Here is a 23,660-nt window from a genome sequence, read left to right on the forward strand (position 1 = left end):
GGTAAAAAATAAGGGTTATTACCGGGTTGAATACCGGGTCAGGTGCAGTGTGAATGGGAGCCGTTCCGATGCGACACAGCTCCCATTCACAGCATAGGGAGAGGCGGCGCAGGAGCTGAGCTCATCTCCCAGCACCGCCTCCACCCCCGCCCCTGCTGCGCCCCCCGCTGCTATGGCAACCGACCCAGTATATTGCCGGGTCGGAAAGCCAGCAGAGGAGCGCAAATGCCGGATCCCACCCGGTAAGGACACGTTTCTCTTACCGGGTACGATCCGGCATTTGCGATCTGAATGCAGCATTAGCCTGCCGAAGGCAGCAGCCACGTTGCTCTTAGCCTTCAGGTAATGCTGACCCAATAGAGTAACAATGAATATATTAGCAAAGAGGTGCATTTTATGTTAAGGTGAGGTTTGTGACCCAATCAGCACTAGTCAGGGAATGACCTTTGCCAATCAGTTGTTTGGAGTGGTGGACTGACACAGCAGAAGCTAGCTCATCATACAATTCAACTGTAGATTAATCTGTAAATGGCTTCTCCTTTGTGGAGACACAACTCTATCAGCCAATTACACCACCATAGAGAAAGGCCAGGGTGGAGATATTTATAAAACAAAAAAAATGAGATTTTACACTTACCGGTAAATCTATTTCTCGTAGTCCGTAGAGGATGCTGGGACTCCGTAAGGACCATGGGGAATAGACGGGCTCCACAGGAGACATGGGCACTTTAAGAAACACTTTAGACTCTGGGTGTGCACTGGCTCCTCCCTCTATGCCCCTCCTCCACACCTCAGTTAGAGAAACTGTGCCCAGAGGAGATGGACAGTACGAGGAAAGGATTTTGGTAATCCAAGGGCAAGATTCATACCAGCCACACCAATCACACTGTATGACTTGTGATAAACTACCCAGTTAACAGTATGAACAAACAACAAAGTCTCGGTCCAAACCGATGAACTATAATATAACTCTTATGTAAGCAATAACTATATACAAGTCTTGCAGAAGAAGTCCGCACTTGGGACGGGCACCCAGCATCCTCTACGGACTACGAGAAATAGATTTACCGGTAAGTGTAAAATCTTATTTTTTCTAACGTCCTAGAGGATGCTGGGACTCCGTAAGGACCATGGGGATTATACCAAAGCTCTCAAACGGGCGGGAGAGTGCGGATGACTCAGCAGCACCGATTGAGCAAGCAGGAGGTCCTCCTCAGCCAGGGTATCACACTTATAGAACTTTGCAAAAGTGTTTGACCCCGACCAATTAGCAGCTCGGCATAGCAGTAGTGCCGAGACCCCCTGGGCAACCGCCCAAGACGAGCCCACCTTCCTAGTGGAATGAACCTTAATCAATTTCGGTAACGGCAATCCCGCCGTAGAATGCGCCTGCTGAATCGTGTCACAGATCCAGCAAGCAATAGTCTGCTTTGAACCAGGGCCGCCAACCTTGTTGGCTGCATACAGGACAAACAGTGCTTCTGTTTTTCTAATCCTAGCCGTTCTGGCCACGTAAATTTTCAAAGCCCTGACCACAGCAAGGGACTCGGAATCCTCCAAGTCACGTGTAGCCACAGGCACGACAATAGGTTGGTTCATATGAAAGGATGAGACCACCTTAGGTAGGAAGTGAGGACGGGTCCGCAACTCCACTCTATCCACATGGAAAACCAGATAGGGGCTTTTATGTGATAAAGCCGCCAATTCCGAAACTCGCCTAGCCGAAGCCAAGGCTAACAACATGACCACCTTCCACGTGAGATATTTCAACTCCACTGTTTTAAGTGGTTCAAACCAATGCGACTTAAGGAAACTTAACACCACGTTAAGGTCCCAAGGCGCCACCGGAGGTACAAAAGGAGGCTGAATATGCAGTACTCCCTTCACAAAAGTCTGTACTTCAGGTAAAGAGGCCAATTCCCTTTGAAAGAAAATGGATAAGGTCAAAATCTGAACTTTAATGGAGCCTAATTTTAGGCCCAAATTCACTCCAGTTTGTAGGAAGTGAAGAAAACGGCCTAGATGGAATTCTTCCGTAGGAGCATTCCTGGCCTCACACCAAGAAACATATTTTCGCCATATTCTGTGATAATGTTTTGCTGTCACGTCCTTCCTAGCCTTTATCAGAGTAGGAATGACCTCATCCGGAATGCCCTTTTCCGCTAGGATCCGGCGTTCAACCTCCATGCCGTCAAACGCAGCCGCGGTAAGTCTTGGAACAGACAGGGACCTTGTTGTAACAGGTCCTGCCTTAGAGGAAGAGGCCACGGATCTTCTGTGAGCATTTCTTGCAGATCCGGATACCAGGTCCTTCGTGGCCAATCTGGAACAATGAGAATTGTTCTCATTCCTCTTCTTCTTATTATCCTCAACACCTTGGGTATGAGAGGGAGAGGAGGAAACACATAGACCGACTGGAACACCCACGGTGTCACTAGGGTGTCCACCGCTACCGCCTGAAGGTCTCTTGACCTGGCGCAATACCGTTGTAGCTTTTTGTTGAGACGGGATGCCATCATGTCTATTTGGGGTAGTCCCCACCGACTTGCAATGTGCGCGAAGACTTCCTGATGAAGTCCCCACTCTCCCGGATGCAGATCGTGTCTGCTGAGGAAGTCCGCCTCCCAGTTGTCCACTCCCGGAATGAACACTGCTGACAGAGCGCTTACATGAATCTCCGCCCACCTAAGAATTCTGGTGACTTCCGCCATTGCCACTCTGCTCCTTGTGCCGCCTTGGCGGTTTACATGAGCTACTGCGGTGATGTTGTCTGACTGGATCAGAACTGGTCGATTGCGAAGTAATATCTCCGCTTGACGTAGGGCGTTGTATATGGCCCTTAGTTCCAGGATGTTGATGTGAAGACAAGTCTCTTGACTTGACCAAAGTCCTTGGAAATTTCTTCCCTGTGTGACTGCTCCCGAACCTCGGAGGCTCGTATCCGTGGTCACCAGGATCCAGTCCTGAATGGCGAACCTGCGGCCTTCCAGGAGGTGAGTATTGTGCAGCCACCACAGGAGAGATATCCTGGCTCTGGGAAACAGGGTGATCCTTTGATGCATTTGTAAATGAGACCCGGACCATTAGTCCAGTAGGTCCCATTGAAAGGTCCTCGCATGGAACCTGCCGAAGGGGAAGGCCTCGTACAATGCCACCATCTTCCCCAGGACACGGGCGCAGTGAAGCACTGAAACCTTTTTTAGCTTTAATAGGTTCCTGACCAGAGCTATGAGCTCCTGAGCCTTTTCCATCGGAAGAAACACCTTTTTCTGTTCCGTGTCCAGAATCAGGCCCAAAAAGGTCAGACACGTTGTAGGAACCAGCTGGGACTTCGGAATATTGAGAATCCAGCCGTGCTGTTGCAATGTCCTCACTGACAGTGACACGCTGTCCAGTAACTTCTCTCGAGATCTCGCCTTTATGAGGAGATCGTCCAAGTATGTGATAATTGTGACACCCTGCTTGCGCAGGAGCACCATAATTTCCGCCATTACCTTGGTGAAAATTCTTGGGGCCGTGGAAAGCCCAAACGGCAAAGTCTGAAATTGGTAATGACAGTCCTGCACCGCAAATCTCAGGAACGCCTGGTGAGGAAGAAAAACCGGAACATGAAGGTAAGCATCCTTTATGTCCAGGGAAACCATCCAATGACCGCTCTGAGCGATTTCATCTTGAACTTTTTCAAGTACAGGTTCAGGGATTTTAGATTCAAAATGGGTCTGACCGAACCGTCCGGTTTCGGAACCACAAACAGGGTCGAGTAATACCTTGCTGGAGAAGAGGAACCTTGACTATCACCTGTTGCAGGTACAATTTTTTAATTGCAGTTAATACTAACTCCCTTTCTGAGGGAGAAGCCGGGAGAGCCGATCTGAAAAACCGGCGAAGAGGCATCTCTTCGAATTCCAGCCTGTATCCCTGAGAAACAATCTCTATTGCCCAGGGATCCACCTGTGAGTGACCCAGACGTGGCTGAAAAAGCGAAGACGTGCCCCCACTTGATCTGGCCCCCCCCAGGGAAGCCCCAGCGTCATGCGGTGGATTTTGCAGACGTAGGGGGGGGACTTCTGCTCCTGGGAACTAGCTGCGTGCAGCTTTTTTCCCTTGCCCTTACCTCTGGCAAGAAAGGACGATCCCCCTACCTTTTTGCTTTTATTTGAACGAAAGGACTGCATCTGGTAATGAGGTGCCTTCTTAGTATGTTGTGGGGGAACATAAGGTAAAAAATTCGATTTACCAGCCGTAGCAGTAGAGACAAGGTCCGAGAGGCCTTCTCCAAACAACTCCTCCCCCTTGTAAGGCAACGACTCCATATGCCGCTTCGAGTCGGCATCCCCCGTCCACTGTCGGATCCACAAGAGTCGCCTAGCAGAAATAGACATAGCATTTATTCTGGAGCTTAGTAAACAAATGTCTCTTTGAGCATCCCTCATATATAATGCAGCATCCTTGATATGCTCTAGGGTCATTAGAATGGTATCCTTGTCTAGGGTCTCAATCTCCGTAGACAAGGAATCTGTCCATGCTGCGACAGCACCACAAACCCAGGCCGACGCCATAGCCGGCCTAACAATAGTACCAGAATGTGTGTAAATGTACTTCATGGTAACTTCCTGCTTACGATCCGCAGGATCCTTGAGGGTAGCAGTATCCTGGGAAGGCAGTGCCACCTTCTTGGATAAGCGCGTCAACGCCTTGTCTACTTTAGGCGAAGATTCCCATTGTATCCTGTCCTTTTGTGGGAACGGATACGCCATAAGAATCCTTTTGGGAACTTGTAGCCTCCTGTCTGGAGATTCCCAAGCCTTTTCGCACAATTCGCTTAGCTCAAATGAGGACGGAAAGGTGATCTCAGGCTTTTTCTCTTTATACATGTGTACCCTCGTGTCAGGGACCGGGGGTTCCTCAGTAATATGCAAAACCTCTTTAATAGCAATGATCATGTAACGAATACCTTTAGCCACTTTTGGCTGTAATTTTGCATCCTCATAGTCGACACTGGAATCTGAATCCGTGTCAGTATCTGTGTCAGTGATCTGGGATAATGTGCGTTTCTGAGACCCAGAAGGTCCCGGTGCCACTGGGACAGGCATGGTCTGACCACCTGACTGATCCCTAGCCTCAGTCTTGTCTAATCTCTTATGCAATAAATTTACATTAGCATTCAAGACATTCCACATATCCATCCAGTCCAGTGTCGGCGTTGCCGACGGCGACCTGACAATCATGCACTCCCCTTCCTCCTTTGGCGAGCCTTCATCGTCAAACATGTCGACACACGCGTACCGACACACCCCACACACACAGGGAAACTCTTTTCTGAAGACAGGTTCCCCTTTAGGCCCTTTGGAGAGACAGAGAGAGAGTATGCCAGCACACACCCCAGCGCTATATGACCCCGGAGAAAAACACAGAATGTTTACCCAGTAGCGCTGCTGTAATGTATAATCGCCAATTATGTGCCCCCCCTCTACTTTAAAACCCTCTTTCACCGTGTGTCAAGCAGGGGAGAGTCCGGGGTGCTTCCTCTCAGCCGCCCCCTCGGCAGCGGGCTTCTGTCCCGCTCAAACTTAATAAAATATGGCGGGGGCTCATTTATATACATGTACAGTGCCCACCTGTACATGTATATAGTCATTTGCCATAGAAGAGGTATTCTATTGCTGCCCAGGGCGCCCCCCCTCCCCCCCCAGCTGCAGTGCTGTGCGTTACCTCAGTGAAGCACCCGAGGACTTCTGCCGCCTCAGTATCTTCTTTCTTCGGTTCTTCTGGCTCTGTGAGGAGAACGGCAGCGCGGCTCTGGGATGAACGCTCAGGACGAACCTGTGTTCCACTCCCTCTGGAGCTAATGGTATCCAGTAGCCGAGAAGCAGAGCCTATCATTTAAGTAGGTCTGCTCCTCTCTCCTCAGTCCCTCGATGCAGGGAGTCTGTTGCCAGCAGAGCTCCGTGAAAATAAGAAAAAAACCTAACAAAATGCTTTCTTAGCAGGAAACTCAGGAGAGCTCCCTGCAGTGCACCCATCTACCTCTGGGCACAGTCTAAAACTGAGGTCTGGAGGAGGGGCATAGAGGGAGGAGCCAGTGCACATCCAGAGTCTAAAGTCTTTCTTAAAGTGCCCATATCTCCTGTGGAGCCCGTCTATTTCCATTGGTCCTTACGGAGTCCCAGCATCCTCTAGGACGTTAGAGAAATTGGAATGGGCCTTTGAAAGCAACAAATAAGGTTACAGTGACTTCTATAAAATGTAGAAGAGAGGAAGAGATGGGATAAGAATAAAATAAATGGTCTTCCATGACACTGCCATTGTTTTCCCAATTTGTAATACAAGGTTACCTGTACTTGTGCGAACTCTCATTATAACGTCAAATCCTATTCGCTTTTCAATATCTTTCCTGAGGTCATTTATAAACTGTAGCCCATCGGTATGCACCTAGATGAGACAAACGCATTCCTTATGGCAAGTGGACATTATCACCAGTAGATGGCAGCAAAACACAACTCACTTTTACTGAACAGAGGAATATAGCCGACAGCAGCCCAGTCTCTATTTCTTCTAAATGTATATACAATCTCACCTCTTTCAATTATATAGGAAAAGTGAATTACAAAATGTGAATATTAATATGATTTTGCAGATCTTTTTTATTTTTCCTCTCTAATAATTTTCTTTTAAATAGTTATAACCTCAAACTATTTTAATGACCCCTTATTTAGAATACACTTCTACTGTGTATGTATGCAAAATATAAACAATATGATGAGGCAGGAAGACTATAATAATTACCGTAGGTGATCTGGCACAGCCACCACCTTGCCACACCTACAGTCCTCAAACCTGTCTCCTACCACAGGTTCCTTACATGTAGCTTTTCACAGCGTCAAAGGATGATCTCTCTGAGTCTTTTCTGTATTTACTGAAGTGCGGGTTTACAGAAGTGGAGATGTTGGCTATAGTAACCAATCAGATTCTAGATATTATCTTCTAGAAGCTGCTAGGTAAATAAGTATAATCTGATTGGTTGCTATGGGCAACAAACACCTCCACTACACCAGCACTTTAGTAAATATACATCTAAGACTAAATCTTTCATCAGAATTTATTAGGTTCTTCAGTGACAGCTGACGAAGTCTAATTCAGACACCAGTATTCAACCAAAATATTCTATGATGCATAATATACTATAGAAGCCATGAGCCATAAAGATATAAAATACAAATCATTACTAAAAGCGAGCAGTAATTTACCTGGAAATTATTGTACTTGTACAGAGTCCCTCCTGTGAACATTGTCACAAGGCCCATTGATGCTACATCAATATATTGGTTGGGAAATAGGAACAGGTCAACTGAACATCCATTGGACACACAATCCTTTGCCAGGTTTTCATATACATTAGACTGGGGCATGAAAAGGGTCTAGAGAAAAACATACATTCAATTTATTTTCAGCAACTTACACTCACAGGTTTTGCTATGCATTCATGCACTACAATAGGATATCCACATACGCTTATACACAACACATTATACAGACAATACTTATATTGCATGTTACATTTTTTGTAAACATAACAATCTTCAATAACAACCTTACATATAATATAAAAATAAGATTTTACTTACCGATAAATCTATTTCTCGGAGTCCGTAGTGGATGCTGGGGTTCCTGAAAGGACCATGGGGAATAGCGGCTCCGCAGGAGACAGGGCACAAAAAGTAAAGCTTTTCCAGATCAGGTGGTGTGCACTGGCTCCTCCCCCTATGACCCTCCTCCAGACTCCAGTTAGGTACTGTGCCCGGACGAGCGTACACAATAAGGGAGGATTTTGAATCCCGGGTAAGACTCATACCAGCCACACCAATCACACCGTACAACCTGTGATCTAAACCCAGTTAACAGTATGATAACAGCGGAGCCTCTGAAAGATGGCTTCCTTCAACAATAACCCGAATTAGTTAACAATAACTATGTACAATTATTGCAGATAATCCGCACTTGGGATGGGCGCCCAGCATCCACTACGGACTCCGAGAAATAGATTTATCGGTAAGTAAAATCTTATTTTCTCTATCGTCCTAGTGGATGCTGGGGTTCCTGAAAGGACCATGGGGATTATACCAAAGCTCCCAAACGGGCGGGAGAGTGCGGATGACTCTGCAGCACCGAATGAGAGAACTCCAGGTCCTCCTTAGCCAGAGTATCAAATTTGTAAAATTTTACAAACGTGTTCTCCCCTGACCACGTAGCTGCTCGGCAAAGTTGTAATGCCGAGACCCCTCGGGCAGCCGCCCAAGATGAACCCACCTTCCTTGTGGAGTGGGCCTTTACAGATTTAGGCTGTGGCAGGCCTGCCACAGAATGTGCAAGTTGGATTGTGCTACAGATCCAACGAGCAATCGTCTGCTTAGACGCAGGAGCACCCATCTTGTTGGGTGCATACAATATAAACAACGAGTCAGATTTTCTGACTCCAGCTGTCCTTGCAATATATATATTTAATGCTCTGACAACGTCCAGTAACTTGGAGTCCTCCAAGTCACTTGTAGCCGCAGGCACTACAATAGGCTGGTTCAGATGAAATGCTGACACCACCTTAGGGAGAAAATGCGGACGAGTCCGCAGTTCTGCCCTGTCCGAATGAAAAATCAGATATGGGCTTTTGTAAGATAAAGCTGCCAGTTCTGACACTCTCCTGGCCGAAGCCAGGGCTAGAAGCATGGTCACTTTCCATGTGAGATATTTCAAATCCACCTTCTTTAGTGGTTCAAACCAATGAGATTTTAGAAAGTCCAAAACCACATTGAGATCCCACGGTGCCACTGGAGGCACCACAGGAGGCTGTATATGTAGCACTCCCTTAACAAAGGTCTGGACTTCAGGGACTGAAGCCAATTCTTTTTGAAAGAAAATCGACAGGGCCGAAATTTGAACCTTAATAGATCCCAATTTGAGACCCATAGACAATCCTGATTGCAGGAAATGTAGGAATCGACCCAGTTGAAATTCCTCCGTCGGAGCACTCCGATCTTCGCACCACGCAACATATTTTCGCCAAATTCGGTGATAATGTTGCACGGTTACTTCCTTCCTTTAATCAAAGTAGGAATGACTTCTTCCAGCATGCCTTTTTCCTTTAGGATCCGGCGTTCAACCGCCATGCCGTCAAACGCAGCCGCGGTAAGTCTTGAAACAGACAGGGACCCTGCTGAAGCAAGTCCCTCCTTAGAGGTAGAGGCCACGGATCTTCCGTGATCATCTCTTGAAGTTCCGGGTACCAAGTCCTTCTTGGCCAATCCGGCACCACTAGTATCGTCCTTACGCCTCTTTGCCGTATAATTCTCAATACTTTTGGTATGAGAGGCAGAGGAGGAAACACATACACCGACTGGTACACCCAAGGCGTTACCAGCGCGTCCACAGCTATTGCCTGCGGATCTCTTGACCTGGCGCAATACCTGTCCAGTTTTTTGTTGAGGCGAGACGCCATCATGTCCACCATTGGTCTTTCCCAACGGGTTACCAGCAAGTGGAAGACTTCTGGATGAAGTCCCCACTCTCCCGGGTGAAGATCGTGTCTGCTGAGGAAGTCTGCTTCCCAGTTGTCCACTCCCGGGATGAACACTGCTGACAGTGCTATCACATGATTCTCTGCCCAGCGAAGAATCCTTGCAGCTTCTGCCATTGCACTCCTGCTTCTTGTGCCGCCCTGTCTGTTCACATGGGCGACTGCCGTGATGTTGTCCGACTGGATCAACCCCGGTTTTCCCTGAAGCAGAGGTTCCAGAATGTTTATGTGAAGAGACGTTTCCAGGCTCGTCCATACTCCCTGGAAGTTTCTTCCTTGTGTGACTGCTCCCCAGCCTCTCAGGCTGGCGTCCGTGGTCACCAGGATCCAATCCTGTATGCCGAATCTGCGGCCCTCCAATAGATGAGCACTCTGCAACCACCACAGAAGAGACACCCTTGTCCTTGGAGACAGGGTTATCCGCAGGTGCATCTGAAGATGCGACCCTGACCATTTGTCCAACAGATCCCTTTGGAAAATTCTTGCGTGGAATCTGCCGAATGGAATTGCTTCGTAAGAAGCCACCATTTTTCCCAGGACTCTTGTGCATTGATGTACAGACACCTTTCCTGGTTTTAGGAGGTTCCTGACAAGCTCGGATAACTCCTTGGCTTTTTCCTCCGGGAGAAAAACCTTTTTCTGAACCGTGTCCAGAATCATCCCTAGGAACAGCAGACGAGTTGTCGGCATTAACTGGGATTTTGGAATATTCAGAATCCACCCGTGCTGTTTTAGCACTTCTTGCGACAGTGCTAATCCCATCTCTAGCTGTTCTCTGGACCTTGCCCTTATTAGGAGATCGTCCAAGTATGGGATAATTAATATGCCTTTTCTTCGAAGAAGAATCATCATCTCGGCCATTACCTTTGTAAAGACCCGAGGTGCCGTGGACATCTGAAACTGATAGTGACAGTTTTGTACAACGAACCTGAGGTACCCCTGGTGTGAGGGGTAAATTGGAACGTGGAGATACGCATCCTTGATGTCCAAGGATACCATAAAGTCCCCCTCTTCCAGGTTCGCTATCACTGCTCTGAGTGACTCCATCTTGAACTTGAACTTCTTTATGTACAGGTTCAAGGACTTCAGATTTAGAATAGGCCTTACCGAGCCATCCGGCTTCGGTACCACAAAAAGAGTGGAATAATACCCCTTCCCTTGTTGTAGAAGAGGTACCTTGACTATCACCTGCTGAGAGTACAGCTTGTGAATGGCTTCCAAAACCGTCTCCCTTTCGGAGGGGGACGTTGGTAAAGCAGACTTCAGGAAACGGCGAGGTGGATCTGTCTCTAATTCCAACCTGTACCCCTGAGATATTATCTGCAGGATCCAGGGATCTACCTGCGAGTGAGCCCACTGCGCGCTGTAATTTTTGAGACGACCACCCACCGTCCCCGAGTCCGCTTGAGAAGCCCCAGCGTCATGCTGAGGCTTTTGTAGAAGCCGGGGAAGGCTTCTGTTCCTGGGAAGGAGCTGCCTGTTGCTGTCTCTTCCCTCGACCTCTGCCTCGTGGCAGATATGAATAGCCCTTTGCTCTCTTATTTTTAAAGGAACGAAAGGGCTGCGGTTGAAAAGTCGGTGCCTTTTTCTGTTGGGGAGTGACTTGAGGTAGAAAGGTGGATTTCCCGGCTGTAGCCGTGGCCACCAAATCTGATAGACCGACTCCAAATAACTCCTCCCCTTTATACGGCAAAACTTCCATATGTCGTTTTGAATCCGCATCGCCTGTCCACTGTCGCGTCCATAAAGCTCTTCTGGCCGAAATGGACATAGCACTTACCCGTGATGCCAGTGTGCAGATATCCCTCTGTGCATCACGCATATAAAGAAATGCATCCTTTATTTGTTCTAACGACAGTAAAATATTGTCCCTGTCCAGGGTATCAATATTTTCAATCAGGGACTCTGACCAAACTACCCCAGCACTGCACATCCAGGCAGTCGCTATAGCTGGTCGTAGTATAACACCTGCATGTGTGTATATACTTTTTTGGATATTTTCCATCCTCCTATCTGATGGATCTTTAAGTGCGGCCGTCTCAGGAGAGGGTAACGCCACTTGTTTAGATAAGCGTGTTAGCGCCTTGTCCACCCTAGGAGGTGTTTCCCAGCGCTCCCTAACCTCTGGCGGGAAAGGGTATAATGCCAATAATTTCTTTGAAATTATCAGCTTTTTATCAGGGGCAACCCACGCTTCATTACACACGTCATTTAATTCTTCTGATTCAGGAAAAACTATAGGTAGTTTTTTCACACCCCACATAATACCCTGTTTAGTGGTACCTGTAGTATCAGCTAAATGTAACGCCTCCTTCATTGCCAAAATCATATAACGTGTGGCCCTACTGGAAAATACGGTTGATTCGTCACCGTCACCACTGGAGTCAGTGCCTGCGTCTGGGTCTGTGTCGACCGACTGAGGCAAAGGGCGTTTCACAGCCCCTGACGGTGTTTGAGTCGCCTGGACAGGCACTAATTGATTGTCCGGCCGTCTCATGTCGTCAAACGACTGCTTTAGCGTGTTGACACTATCCCGTAGTTCCATAAATAAAGGCATCCATTCTGGTGTCGACTCCCTAGGGGGTGACATCCTCATATTTGGCAATTGCTCCGCCTCCACACCAATATCGTCCTCATACATGTCGACACACACGTACCGACACACAGCAGACACACAGGGAATGCTCCTAACGAAGACAGGACCCACTAGCCCTTTGGGGAGACAGAGGGAGAGTTTGCCAGCACACACCAAAAGCGCTATATATAACAGGGATAGCCTTATAATAAGTGCTCCCTTATAGCTGCTTTATATATATCAAAATATCGCCATAAATTTGCCCCCCCTCTCTGTTTTACCCTGTTTCTGTAGTGCAGTGCAGGGGAGAGACCTGGGAGCCGTCCTGACCAGCGGAGCTGTGAGAGGAAATGGCGCCGTGTGCTGAGGAGATAGGCCCCGCCCCTTTTCCGGCGGGCTCGTCTCCCGCTATTTAGTGAATCCAGGCAGGGGTTAAATATCTCCATATAGCCTCTGGGGGCTATATGTGAGGTATTTTTAGCCTTTATATAGGTTACATTTGCCTCCCAGGGCGCCCCCCCCCAGCGCCCTGCACCCTCAGTGACTGCGTGTGAAGTGTGCTGAGAGGAAAATGGCGCACAGCTGCAGTGCTGTGCGCTACCTTTAGAAGACTGCAGGAGTCTTCAGCCGCCGATTCTGGACCTCTTCTGACTTCAGCATCTGCAAGGGGGCCGGCGGCGCGGCTCCGGTGACCATCCAGGCTGTACCTGTGATCGTCCCTCTGGAGCTGATGTCCAGTAGCCAAGAAGCCAATCCATCCTGCACGCAGGTGAGTTCACTTCTTCTCCCCTCAGTCCCTCGTTGCAGTGATCCTGTTGCCAGCAGGACTCACTGTAAAATAAAAAACCTAAGCTAAACTTTTTCTAAGCAGCTCTTTAGGAGAGCCACCTAGATTGCACCCTTCTCGGCCGGGCACAAAAATCTAACTGGAGTCTGGAGGAGGGTCATAGGGGGAGGAGCCAGTGCACACCACCTGATCTGGAAAAGCTTTACTTTTTGTGCCCTGTCTCCTGCGGAGCCGCTATTCCCCATGGTCCTTTCAGGAACCCCAGCATCCACTAGGACGATAGAGAAAAATAATTTTTTAGTCAGAGTTCTTTACCTGTATTATAGAGGTTTATATATGTGTTCCTTAATTGTGTCACAAACTTTGTATATTCTTTATTACACATAACACCAACGGGGTAGCGGTTGATTTACCAACGGACACAATACTGACTGTCATAATCCCGACGGCCATTGACCGACAGTCAAAATACGGACATAGTCACTCATAATACCGACATTCATTATACTGACATGTTCAAAATTACGACAGTCAGAATGCCGACATGTCGAAATGCCCACATGCATTTTTTAAGGAATTTTTGCCCCAAAACACACTTCATACTTTACCATTCCAGTGGACCTGGAGGGGGAATAACTGTGTCTGAAGCATGGCGAGGGGGTGCGGTCAGGGCCGGCTCTAGGCATGTTCGAATAGAGCGGCCGCGCAGGGCGCCACCCTTAATGGGCGCCGCGCGCTGGCGCCGCCATATTCGAAGCGAGCCGGCCCTGTGTGTGTGTGTGCAGCGCGTTGTCCCCGCCGTCCGTGTGTGCGGCGTGCGCTGCGCGGCGCCGGTGTCTAACGTCAGACGCCGGCGCCGCGCATAGCGCACACAAGTGGCCGCCCGCCCACCGGCACTCGGATCCTCACTCTCCCGCCCGCCAGCACTCACGCCAGCACTCCTCCTCCCTCTCTCAGACTCAGCGCCTCAGGTATTTGGTGGGGGGGTCAAACATTTATGGATCGCACTGTGGGGGCATTTATCTGGCACACTGGGGGCATATCTGGCTCTGTGGGGGCATTTCTGGCACTGTGGGGGGCATATCTGGCTCATTGGGGGCATATCTGGCTCACTGGGGGCATATCTGGCACACTGGGGGCATATCTGGCTCTGTGGGGGCATTTATCTGGCCCTGTGTGGGGGCATTTCTGGCAATGTGGGGGCATTTCTGGCACCGTGGGGGCATATCTGGCACACTGGGGGGATTATCTGGCACACTGGGGGGATTATCTGGCACACTGGGGGCATATCTGGCACACTGGGGGCATATCTGGCACACTGGGGGCATATCTGGCTCTGTGGGGGCATTTCTGGCACTGTGGGGGGCATATCTGGCTCATTGGGGGCATATCTGGCACACTGGGGGCATATCTGGCACACTGGGGGCATATCTGGCTCTACTGGGGGCATATCTGGCACACTGGGGGCATATCTGGCACACTGGGGGCATATCTGGCACACTGGGGGCATATCTGGCTCTGTGGGGGCATTTCTGGCACTGTGGGGGGCATATCTGGCTCATTGGGGCATATCTGGCACACTGGGGGCATATCTGGCACACTGGGGGCATATCTGGCTATGTGGGGGCATTTATCTGGCCCTGTGTGGGGGCATTTCTGGCAATGTGGGGGCATTTCTGGCACACGGGGGATTATCTGGCACACTGGGGGGATTATCTGGCACACTGGGGGCATATCTGGCACACTGGGGGCATATCTGGCACACTGGGGGCATATCTGGCACTGTGTGGGGGCATTTCTGGCACCGTGGGGGCATATCTGGCACACTGGGGGGATTATCTGGCACACTGGGGGGATTATCTGGCACACTGGGGGGATTATCTGGCACACTGGGGGCATATCTGGCACACTGGGGGCATATCTGGCACACTGGGGGCATATCTGGCACACTGGGGGCATATCTGGCTCTGTGGGGGCATTTATCTGGCCCTGTGTGGGGGCATTTCTGGCAATGTGGGGGCATTTCTGGCAATGTGGGGGCATTTCTGGCACGCTGGGGGGATTATCTGGCACACTGGGGGGATTATCTAGCACACTGGGGGGATTATCTGGCACACTGGGGGGATTATCTGGCACACTGGGGGCATTTCTGGCACACTGGGGGCATATCTGGCACACTGGGGGCATATCTGGCACACTGGGGGCATATCTGGCTCTGTGGGGGCATTTATCTGGCCCTGTGTGGGGGCATATCTGGCACACTGGGGACATATCTGGCACACTGGGGGCATATCTGGCACACTGGGGGCATATCTGGCACACTGGGGGCATATCTGGCACACTGGGGGCATATCTGGCTCTGTGGGGGCATTTATCTGGCCCTGTGTGGGGGCATTTATCTGGCACACTGGGGGCATATCTGGCACTGTGGGGGCATATCTGGCTCTGTGGGGGCATTTATCTGGCCCTGTGTGGGGGCATATCTGGCCCTGTGTGGGGGCATATCTGGCTCTGTGGGGGCATTTATCTGGCCCTGTGTGGGGGCATTTATCTGGCCCTGTGTGGGGGCATTTATCTGGCCCTGTGTGGGGGCATTTATCTGGCCCTGTGTGGGGGCATTTATCTGGCCCTGTGTGGGGGCATTTATCTGGCCCTGTGTGGGGGCATTTCTGGGACTGTGGGGGCATTTCTGGCATTTCTGGCACTGTGGGGGCATTTCTGGAACTGTGGGGGCATTTCTGGCACTGTGGGGGCACTTATGCATCTGGCAATGTGGGCATTTATGTATCTGGCACTGGGGGCATATCTAGCCCTGTGGGGGCATATCTGGCTCTGTGGGGGCATTTATCTGGCCCTGTGTGGGGGCATATCTGGCTCTGTGAAGGCATTTATCTGGCCCTGTGTGGGGGCATTTATCTGGCCCTGTGTGGGGGCATTTATCTGGCCCTGTGTGGGGGCATTTCTGGGACTGTGGGGGCATTTCTGGCAATGTGGGGGCATTTCTGGAACTGTTGGGGCATTTCTGGCACTGTGGGGGGCATATCTGGCACTGTGGGGGCACTTATGCATCTGGCAATGTGGGCATTTATGTATCTGGCACTGGGGGCATATCTAGCCCTGTGGGGGCATATCTGGCACTGTGGGGGCAATTTTATATATGGCACTGTGGGGACATATCTGGCACTGTGTGGGCATTTTTATATCTGGCACTGTGGGGGCACTTATGTATCTGGCACTGTGGGGGCACTTATGTATCTGGCACTGTGGGGGCATTTATGTATCTGGCACTGTGGGGGGCATATCTACACTGTGGAGGCATTTATGTATCTGGCACTTTGGGGGCATTTATGTATCTGAACTGTGGGTGCATATCTGGCACTGTGTGGCCATTTATGTAGCTGGCACTGCTGGGGGGCATGTCACGTGTAGCTGGCACTGCTGGGGGGCATGTCACGTGTAGCTGGCACTGCTGGGGGGCATGTCATGTAGTGTTCCCGCTAGGCGTCTGTGGCTAGGCAATGTGTCTCAGTGCTCTCCCTGGTGCAATGTGTCTCAGTGCTGTGCCTGACGCAAAGTGTATAGGAGGTTCTACCTGGTGCAGTGTGTATTAGCTGCACTACTGTGTGGTGTAATGCAAATTGCCACTATTATGTGGCCACGTACCTTCCTCACGAAGTAACTCCCCTTAATTTTTGCTGCGCGCCTTCGGCGCGCACTGTCCATTCTTTGGCATATAGGTATGGGAACAACGAGCAGTAAGTACATCATTTTGCCCTCCTAACTTAAAAAAGTGCCCTCCCTGTGATCAGCACCATGCCCTAAAAAGTGAACACTATCATGTGTAGCTGGCACTGCTGGGGGGCATGTCATGTGTAGCTGGCACTGCTGCGGGGCATGTCATGTGTAGCTGGCTAGCTGGCACTGCTGCTGGGCATGTCATGTGTAGCTGGCTAGCTGGCACTGCTGCGGGGCATGTCATGTGTAGCTGGCACTGCTGCGGGGCATGTCATGTCTATCTGGCACTGCACATTATGTGTATCTGGCACTATACTGGAGACATTGTGTGTAAGGAACACTACTGTGGCTATGTGTAAGGCGGCTAATTGTGTGAAAATGTGTTTATAGTTTGATGATATGAAGTTATGAGGCCACGCCCACTTTTCCAGAGGCCACACCCACTTTTCCGAGAGCGCGCGCCTGCGGCGCGCGCATGGGGGGGGGGGGGGCGCTTTTACATTTTCTCGCTCAGGGTGCTAGTAGGCCTGGAGCCGGCCCTGGGTGCGGTACAATTACACTGTGACCATGTCAACCTATGTCTACAGTGACACAAAAAAAACCAGAAAAACTCATGTCGGTATTTTGAATTGTTGGCATTTCAAATGTCTGTATTTTGACTGTCGGGTTTATGACCGACTGTATTGTGTCCACCGGTAAATCGTACTGAATCCCACCAACGTAGCATGGAGCGTACTCCCTACCCCATCCCTGATAATAGCTCCCACTGTGATAGCTCCCATATCAGCAGCAGTTCATGGCCGGGAATTAGTAAAATACACTTATACTTCTCCCATGTTTACAAGTATATAGCCAAGTACTCAAAAAAAAAAAATACTTAAAAGAACATGGCTGAGAAATGCCAGTATCATTTGCAATAAACGAATACCATTATTTATTAGTTGGCCCTATTTTATTATATTTCCGTTGCAATTAGGTATATTATGTGCTTTTGCAATCCTAATGGGTTAGCAGCTCTCAGAGACCACCAACAGCGCATAGATTCTGGGTACATGCGGCAGTCACACATAAATCACCGTTCTGCTCACTGATATAGTGTACAGGATTCGTCTTTACTACATGCGGCGAATGGAAAACAGCTGTCATTATATGGTTTTCTATGTCATGAGCCTTAGAGGAGTAAATAGTCCCTGCAGTTTGTGTTAGTACATTAGATTTTTGAAACGGAATTCTTGCAAAAAGTGAATAGTATAAATAACTTCAGTGAAAATAGGAGACGGCTACAGCATGACGAAGTGACACAAACACACACAGCAAATAGCGGCAATCCCAGCTTGTAGATCAGCAGAAGGAAGGCAGGAGCAGTCACTCTGCTAACACCCATGGTAGTAAATGAAGACAGGGCGGCTATATATGGCAGCTGTTTTAGATTTGGCACAGGCACTAAAGATAAACATACTGTATAAGTGACAATACAACGATTTATCAGTGATCCTCCTACATTCATCTGTATGACTGTGCTGCATAGATCAGAGATACACAGGCTGATCTTACAATCGAAACATTTTCTTGAATCTTAAGTGAAGGGATCTCAGCGATATACTTAAACTTTAAGATAGGCAGCATAAAATCCACAGAATTTTGATGGAAAATATAATAAAAAAGGGCCAGCAAATATAGTATTTTACCAGTTTACTGCACATTATATACTGTATGCTAAACCCTTTCACAATCCATGAGCATTATTAAGTATGAGTGTATTCTAATAAATAATACGGCACTAATCTTTAGAAAAACAGGCTTTAGAAACCCCAAAGGATGGGTAAGTGTACACAGACGGTTAACCAGAAGTACACAGTGTATGTTAGATGGAATCGGGTTTTTACAGTTCAGCAAACACAGATATCATGAAACATTATGGGAACTGTACCCTAAACCCTTAATCCTGAGCCTGAGTCAGACGTGCACGCAATGGCGATTTTGTAGGCAGCGGAGCCGCCACAGGGGGGATCCGGTCTCTAGGTCGACAGTAACTAGGTCGGAACTATCTAGGTCGACCACTATTGTTCGACAGTAACTAGGTCGAAAGGGTTTCTAGGTCGACAGGGTTTCTAGGTCGACATGTTCTAGATTGACAGGTCAAAAGATCGACATGAGTTTTTCACGATTTTTTTTCTTTTTTTGAACCTTTTCATACTAAACGGTCCACGCGGACTACGATTGGAATGGTAATCTGTGCCGAGTAAAGCGAGGCCCCTTGCCCGGGCGAGCCATGCGAGGGGACACGGTGCACTAATTGGGGTTCCCAGTCACACTACGAAGAAAACGACACCAAAAAAACTCATGTCAACCTTTCGACCTAGACGATGTCGACCTAAAGACCCTGTTGACCTAGAGACTCTGTCGACCTAGTTACTGTCGACCAATAGTGGTCAACCTAGACACTGTCAACCAAGTTACTATCTACCTTCCATACCACACCAACCACAGGGTTACTCTGAAAATCACTTATCGACTGAAGTGTGTCCGATGGTTGCGTCTTCCTGCCCAAGCAGGAAGATGCAGTATATAATAATATACTGTATAAATTAAAATTCATAGCATGGAATTATTCTGGAAGATTTCCTATTCTATAGGAATCCAAATAATTAGTCTGTGACTAGTGTGAAATGATACTTAAATGGCTAATTAGCATGGTATTTAAGTGACATGATACTTTATAAATGAGAACACTGTGAATGACTTTAATGCAAAATAACTCAGAAAGTGTAAATAACTAGCACGGTAGCTATAGGCAGAGAAATACAACTGCAGGCAAAGTGACAATTAGTATGCAGTCTGTATAAAAAAACCCTCAAGTAATGGAATGATTTCTGTATCTTTGTAACATGCACAAAAATAGTGTGCATGGAAATCAATAGTATTAGTGAATACATATAATATCTGTATAAAGCAATTTAATAATAAACTATAATTAGTATGGACTATTTTAGCAAATATTCAGAACATATGACATATACATGTAAACACCTGTAACACCTGTAAATTGCATGTAAATATTAAACAATGCAATAAAATAATATAATATGTTCATCCAGCTTTTTCAGTAAAAACATGATGTTGTTGGATATGCTACTTTACAGTGGGGATTGGGCTTATGCAGTATAGACACACTTCATTGTAGGGGGTATCCAATTAGATCCAATCTGTTTTCGTCAGGTGAAAACGGACGAATATCGCGATTAATGACAGATGGTCATTATCGCGGTATCCAATTAGGGTCAACGGCCGAAAACGGATCGGATCTAATTTTTCACACTTATCTCCCCACCCCACAAAGACTTATATTTTAAATTCTGACTTTAATAAAACTGTAAATTGGTTGACCTATCAGTCCAGCTGGCAGTCCGAGGTGCCAACTGTAGTTAATCAAACTGATTGGTGGCCCCTGAGTTTATTAAAGAACTTTTATAATTTCTGTTATATCACATACTTATTAAATGGGTGTCAAGCCAATAAAAAATATTTTAATCTCCTACAGTATATAATAGCCCAGATCTGTCACTCTGTGACTGTGTGGATATCGCTGGGCGTGGCTAGGAGCTCTCATTGGGTTAGCAGCAGGTCTATCGCACCCAGTCCACAGCTGATTGGGCAAGAAACGCCCTCCCACACAGTTTACATCCAATGGGAGGCTCTGCCCTTTGGCTGCTGTGTGTTCCCAGAGCAGGATTAACAATGGGGCTGATGGAGCTGCAGCTCCAGGCCCACACTCCAAAATAGGCCCACTGCATCTGCAGCAACATACCCTCCATTAATTTACACATAAAAATCGCCATGCCCCTTTTCCTATACTTTCAATGGAAGTTTGGAGAGCCAGAAAATAAGATTTTACTTACCGATAAATCTATTTCTCGTAGTCCGTAGTGGATGCTGGGACTCCGTAAGGACCATGGGGAACAGCGGCTCCGCAGGAGACAGGGCACAAAATAAAAGCTTAAGGATCAGGTGGTGTGCACTGGCTCCTCCCCCTATGACCCTCCTCCAAGCCTCAGTTAGGATACTGTGCCCGGACGAGCGTACATAATAAGGAAGGATATTGAATCCCGGGTAAGACTCATACCAGCCACACCAATCACACCGTACAACTTGTGATCTGAACCCAGTTAACAGTATGATAAACGCAAAGGAGCCTCTGAAAAGATGGCTCACAACAATAATAACCCAAATTTTTGTAACAATAACTATATACAAGTATTGCAGACAATCCGCACTAGGGATGGGCGCCCAGCATCCACTACGGACTACGAGAAATAGATTTATCGGTAAGTAAAATCTTATTTTCTCTGACGTCCTAGTGGATGCTGGGACTCCGTAAGGACCATGGGGATTATACCAAAGCTCCCAAACGGGCGGGAGAGTGCGGATGACTCTGCAGCACCGAATGAGAGAACTCCAGGTCCTCCTCAGCCAGGGTATCAAATTTGTAGAATTTAGCAAACGTGTTTGCCCCTGACCAAGTAGCTGCTCGGCAAAGTTGTAAAGCCGAGACCCCTCGGGCAGCCGCCCAAGATGAGCCCACTTTCCTTGTGGAATGGGCTTTTACTGATTTTGGCTGTGGCAATCCTGCCACAGAATGTGCAAGCTGAATTGTACTACAAATCCAACGAGCAATCGTCTGCTTAGAAGCAGGAGCACCCAGCTTGTTGGGTGCATACAGGATAAACAGCGAGTCAGATTTTCTGACTCCAGCCGTCCTGGAAACATATATTTTCAAGGCCCTGACAACGTCAAGCAACTTAGAGTCCTCTAAGTCCCTGGTAGCCGCAGGTACCACAATAGGTTGGTTCATGTGAAATGCAGAAACCACCTTAGGTAGAAATTGAGGACGAGTCCTCAATTCCGCCCTGTCAGAATGAAAAATTAAGTAAGGGCTTTTATATGATAAAGCCGCCAATTCTGACACACGCCTGGCTGAAGCCAAGGCTAACAGCATCGACACCTTCCATGTGAGATATTTTAAGTCCACAGTGGAAAGTGGTTCAAACCAATGTGACTTTAGAAAACTCAACACCACATTGAGATCCCAAGGTGCCACTGGAGGCACAAAAGGAGGCTGTATGTGCAGCACCCCTTTTACAAATGTCTGAACTTCAGGTACTGAAGCCAGTTCTTTCTGGAAGAAAATCGACAGGGCCGAAATTTGAACCTTAATGGACCCTAATTTTAGGCCCATAGACAGTCCTGTTTGCAGGAAATGAAGGAAACGACCCAGTTGAAATTCCTCTGTAGGGGCCTTCTTGGCCTCACACCACGCAACATATTTACGCCAAATGCGGTGATAATGTTTTGCGGTTACGTCCTTCCTGGCTTTGACCAGAGTAGGGATGACTTCTTCTGGAATGCCTTTTTCCCTCAGGATCCGGCGTTCAACCGCCATGCCGTCAAACGCAGCCGCGGTAAGTCTTGGAACAGACAAGGCCCCTGCAGTAGCAGGTCCTTTCTTAGAGGTAGAGGCCACGGTTCGTCCGTGAGCATCTCTTGAAGTTCCGGGTACCAAGTCCTTCTTGGCCAATCCGGAACCACGAGTATAGTTCTTACTCCTCTCCTTCTTATGATTCTCAGTACTTTTGGTATGAGAGGCAGAGGAGGGAACACATACACTGACTGGTACACCCACAGCGTTACCAGAGCGTCCACTGCTATTGCCTGAGGGTCCCTTGACCTGGCGCAATATCTGTCCAGTTTTTTGTTTAGACGTGACGCCATCATGTCCACCTTTGGTTTTTCCCAACGGTTTACAATCAGGTGGAAGACTTCTGGGTGAAGTCCCCACTCTCCCGGGTGAAGGTCGTGTCCGCTGAGGAAGTCTGCTTCCCAGTTGTCCACTCCCGGAATGAACACTGCTGACAGTGCTATCACATGATTTTCCGCCCAGCGAAGAATCCTTGCAGCTTCTGCCATTGCCCTCCTGCTTCTCGTGCCGCCCTGTCTGTTTACGTGGGCGACTGACGTGATGTTGTCCGATTGGATCAACACCGCCTGACCCTGAAGCAGAGGTTTTGCTTGACTTAGGACATTGTAAATGGCCCTTAGTTCCAGAATGTTTATATGAAGAGATGTTTCCATGCTTGACCACAAGCCCTGGAAATTCCTTCCCTGTGTGACTGCTCCCCAGCCTCTCAGGCTGGCATCCGTGGTTACCAGGATCCAATCCTGAATGCCAAATCTGCGGCCCTCTAGTAGATGAGCACTCTGCAGCCACCACAGGAGAGACACCCTTGTCCTTGGCGACAGGGTTATCCGCTGATGCATCTGCAGATGCGATCCGGACCATTTGTCCAGTAGATCCCACTGAAACGTTCTTGCATGGAATCTTCCGAATGGAATCGCTTCGTAAGAAGCCACCATTTTTCCCAGGACCCTCGTGCACTGATGCACTGAGACCTGGCCTGGTTTTAGGAGGTTCCTGACTAGCTCGGATAACTCCCTGGCCTTCTCCTCCGGGAGAAACACCTTCTTCTGGACTGTGTCCAGAATCATTCCTAGGAACAGTAGACGTGTCGTTGGAATCAGCTGCGATTTTGGAATATTTAGAATCCACCCGTGCTGACGTAACACTACCTGAGATAGTGCTACTCCGACTTCTAACTGTTCCCTGGATCTTGCCCTTATCAGGAGATCGTCCAAGTAAGGGATAATTAAAATGCCTTTTCTTCGTAGAAGAATCATCATTTCGGCCATTACCTTGGTAAAGACCCGAGGTGCCGTGGACAATCCAAACGGCAGCGTCTGAAACTGATAATGACAGTTTTGTACTACAAACCTGAGGTACCCTTGGTGAGAAGGGTATATTGGGACGTGGAGATAAGCATCTTTGATGTCCAGAGACACCATATAGTCCCCTTCTTCCAGGTTCGCTATCACTGCTCTGAGTGACTCCATCTTGAATTTGAACCTTTTTATGTAAGTGTTCAAGGATTTTAGATTTAAAA

The 23,660-nt window shown here is 48.3% G+C and overlaps 1 protein-coding gene across 3 annotated transcripts in view; it reads right to left on the bottom strand.

The window, feature by feature from the left end:
- Positions 1-23,660, bottom strand: part of SEC24D (SEC24 homolog D, COPII coat complex component) — a 451,689-nt gene that overhangs the window by 122,458 nt on the left and 305,571 nt on the right. For all 3 annotated transcript variants that reach the window (XM_063920228.1, XM_063920226.1, XM_063920227.1), the window contains exons 15-16: positions 7,248-7,418; positions 6,336-6,432 (exon numbers count right to left, since the gene is read on the bottom strand). In XM_063920228.1, coding sequence (XP_063776298.1) covers positions 6,336-6,432; positions 7,248-7,418 — 268 coding nt within the window. The remainder of the gene's footprint in view (positions 1-6,335; positions 6,433-7,247; positions 7,419-23,660) is intronic.

Source organism: Pseudophryne corroboree, chromosome 1, assembly GCF_028390025.1.
Source record: "Pseudophryne corroboree isolate aPseCor3 chromosome 1, aPseCor3.hap2, whole genome shotgun sequence".
NCBI classification, from domain to species: Eukaryota; Metazoa; Chordata; class Amphibia; order Anura; family Myobatrachidae; genus Pseudophryne; species Pseudophryne corroboree.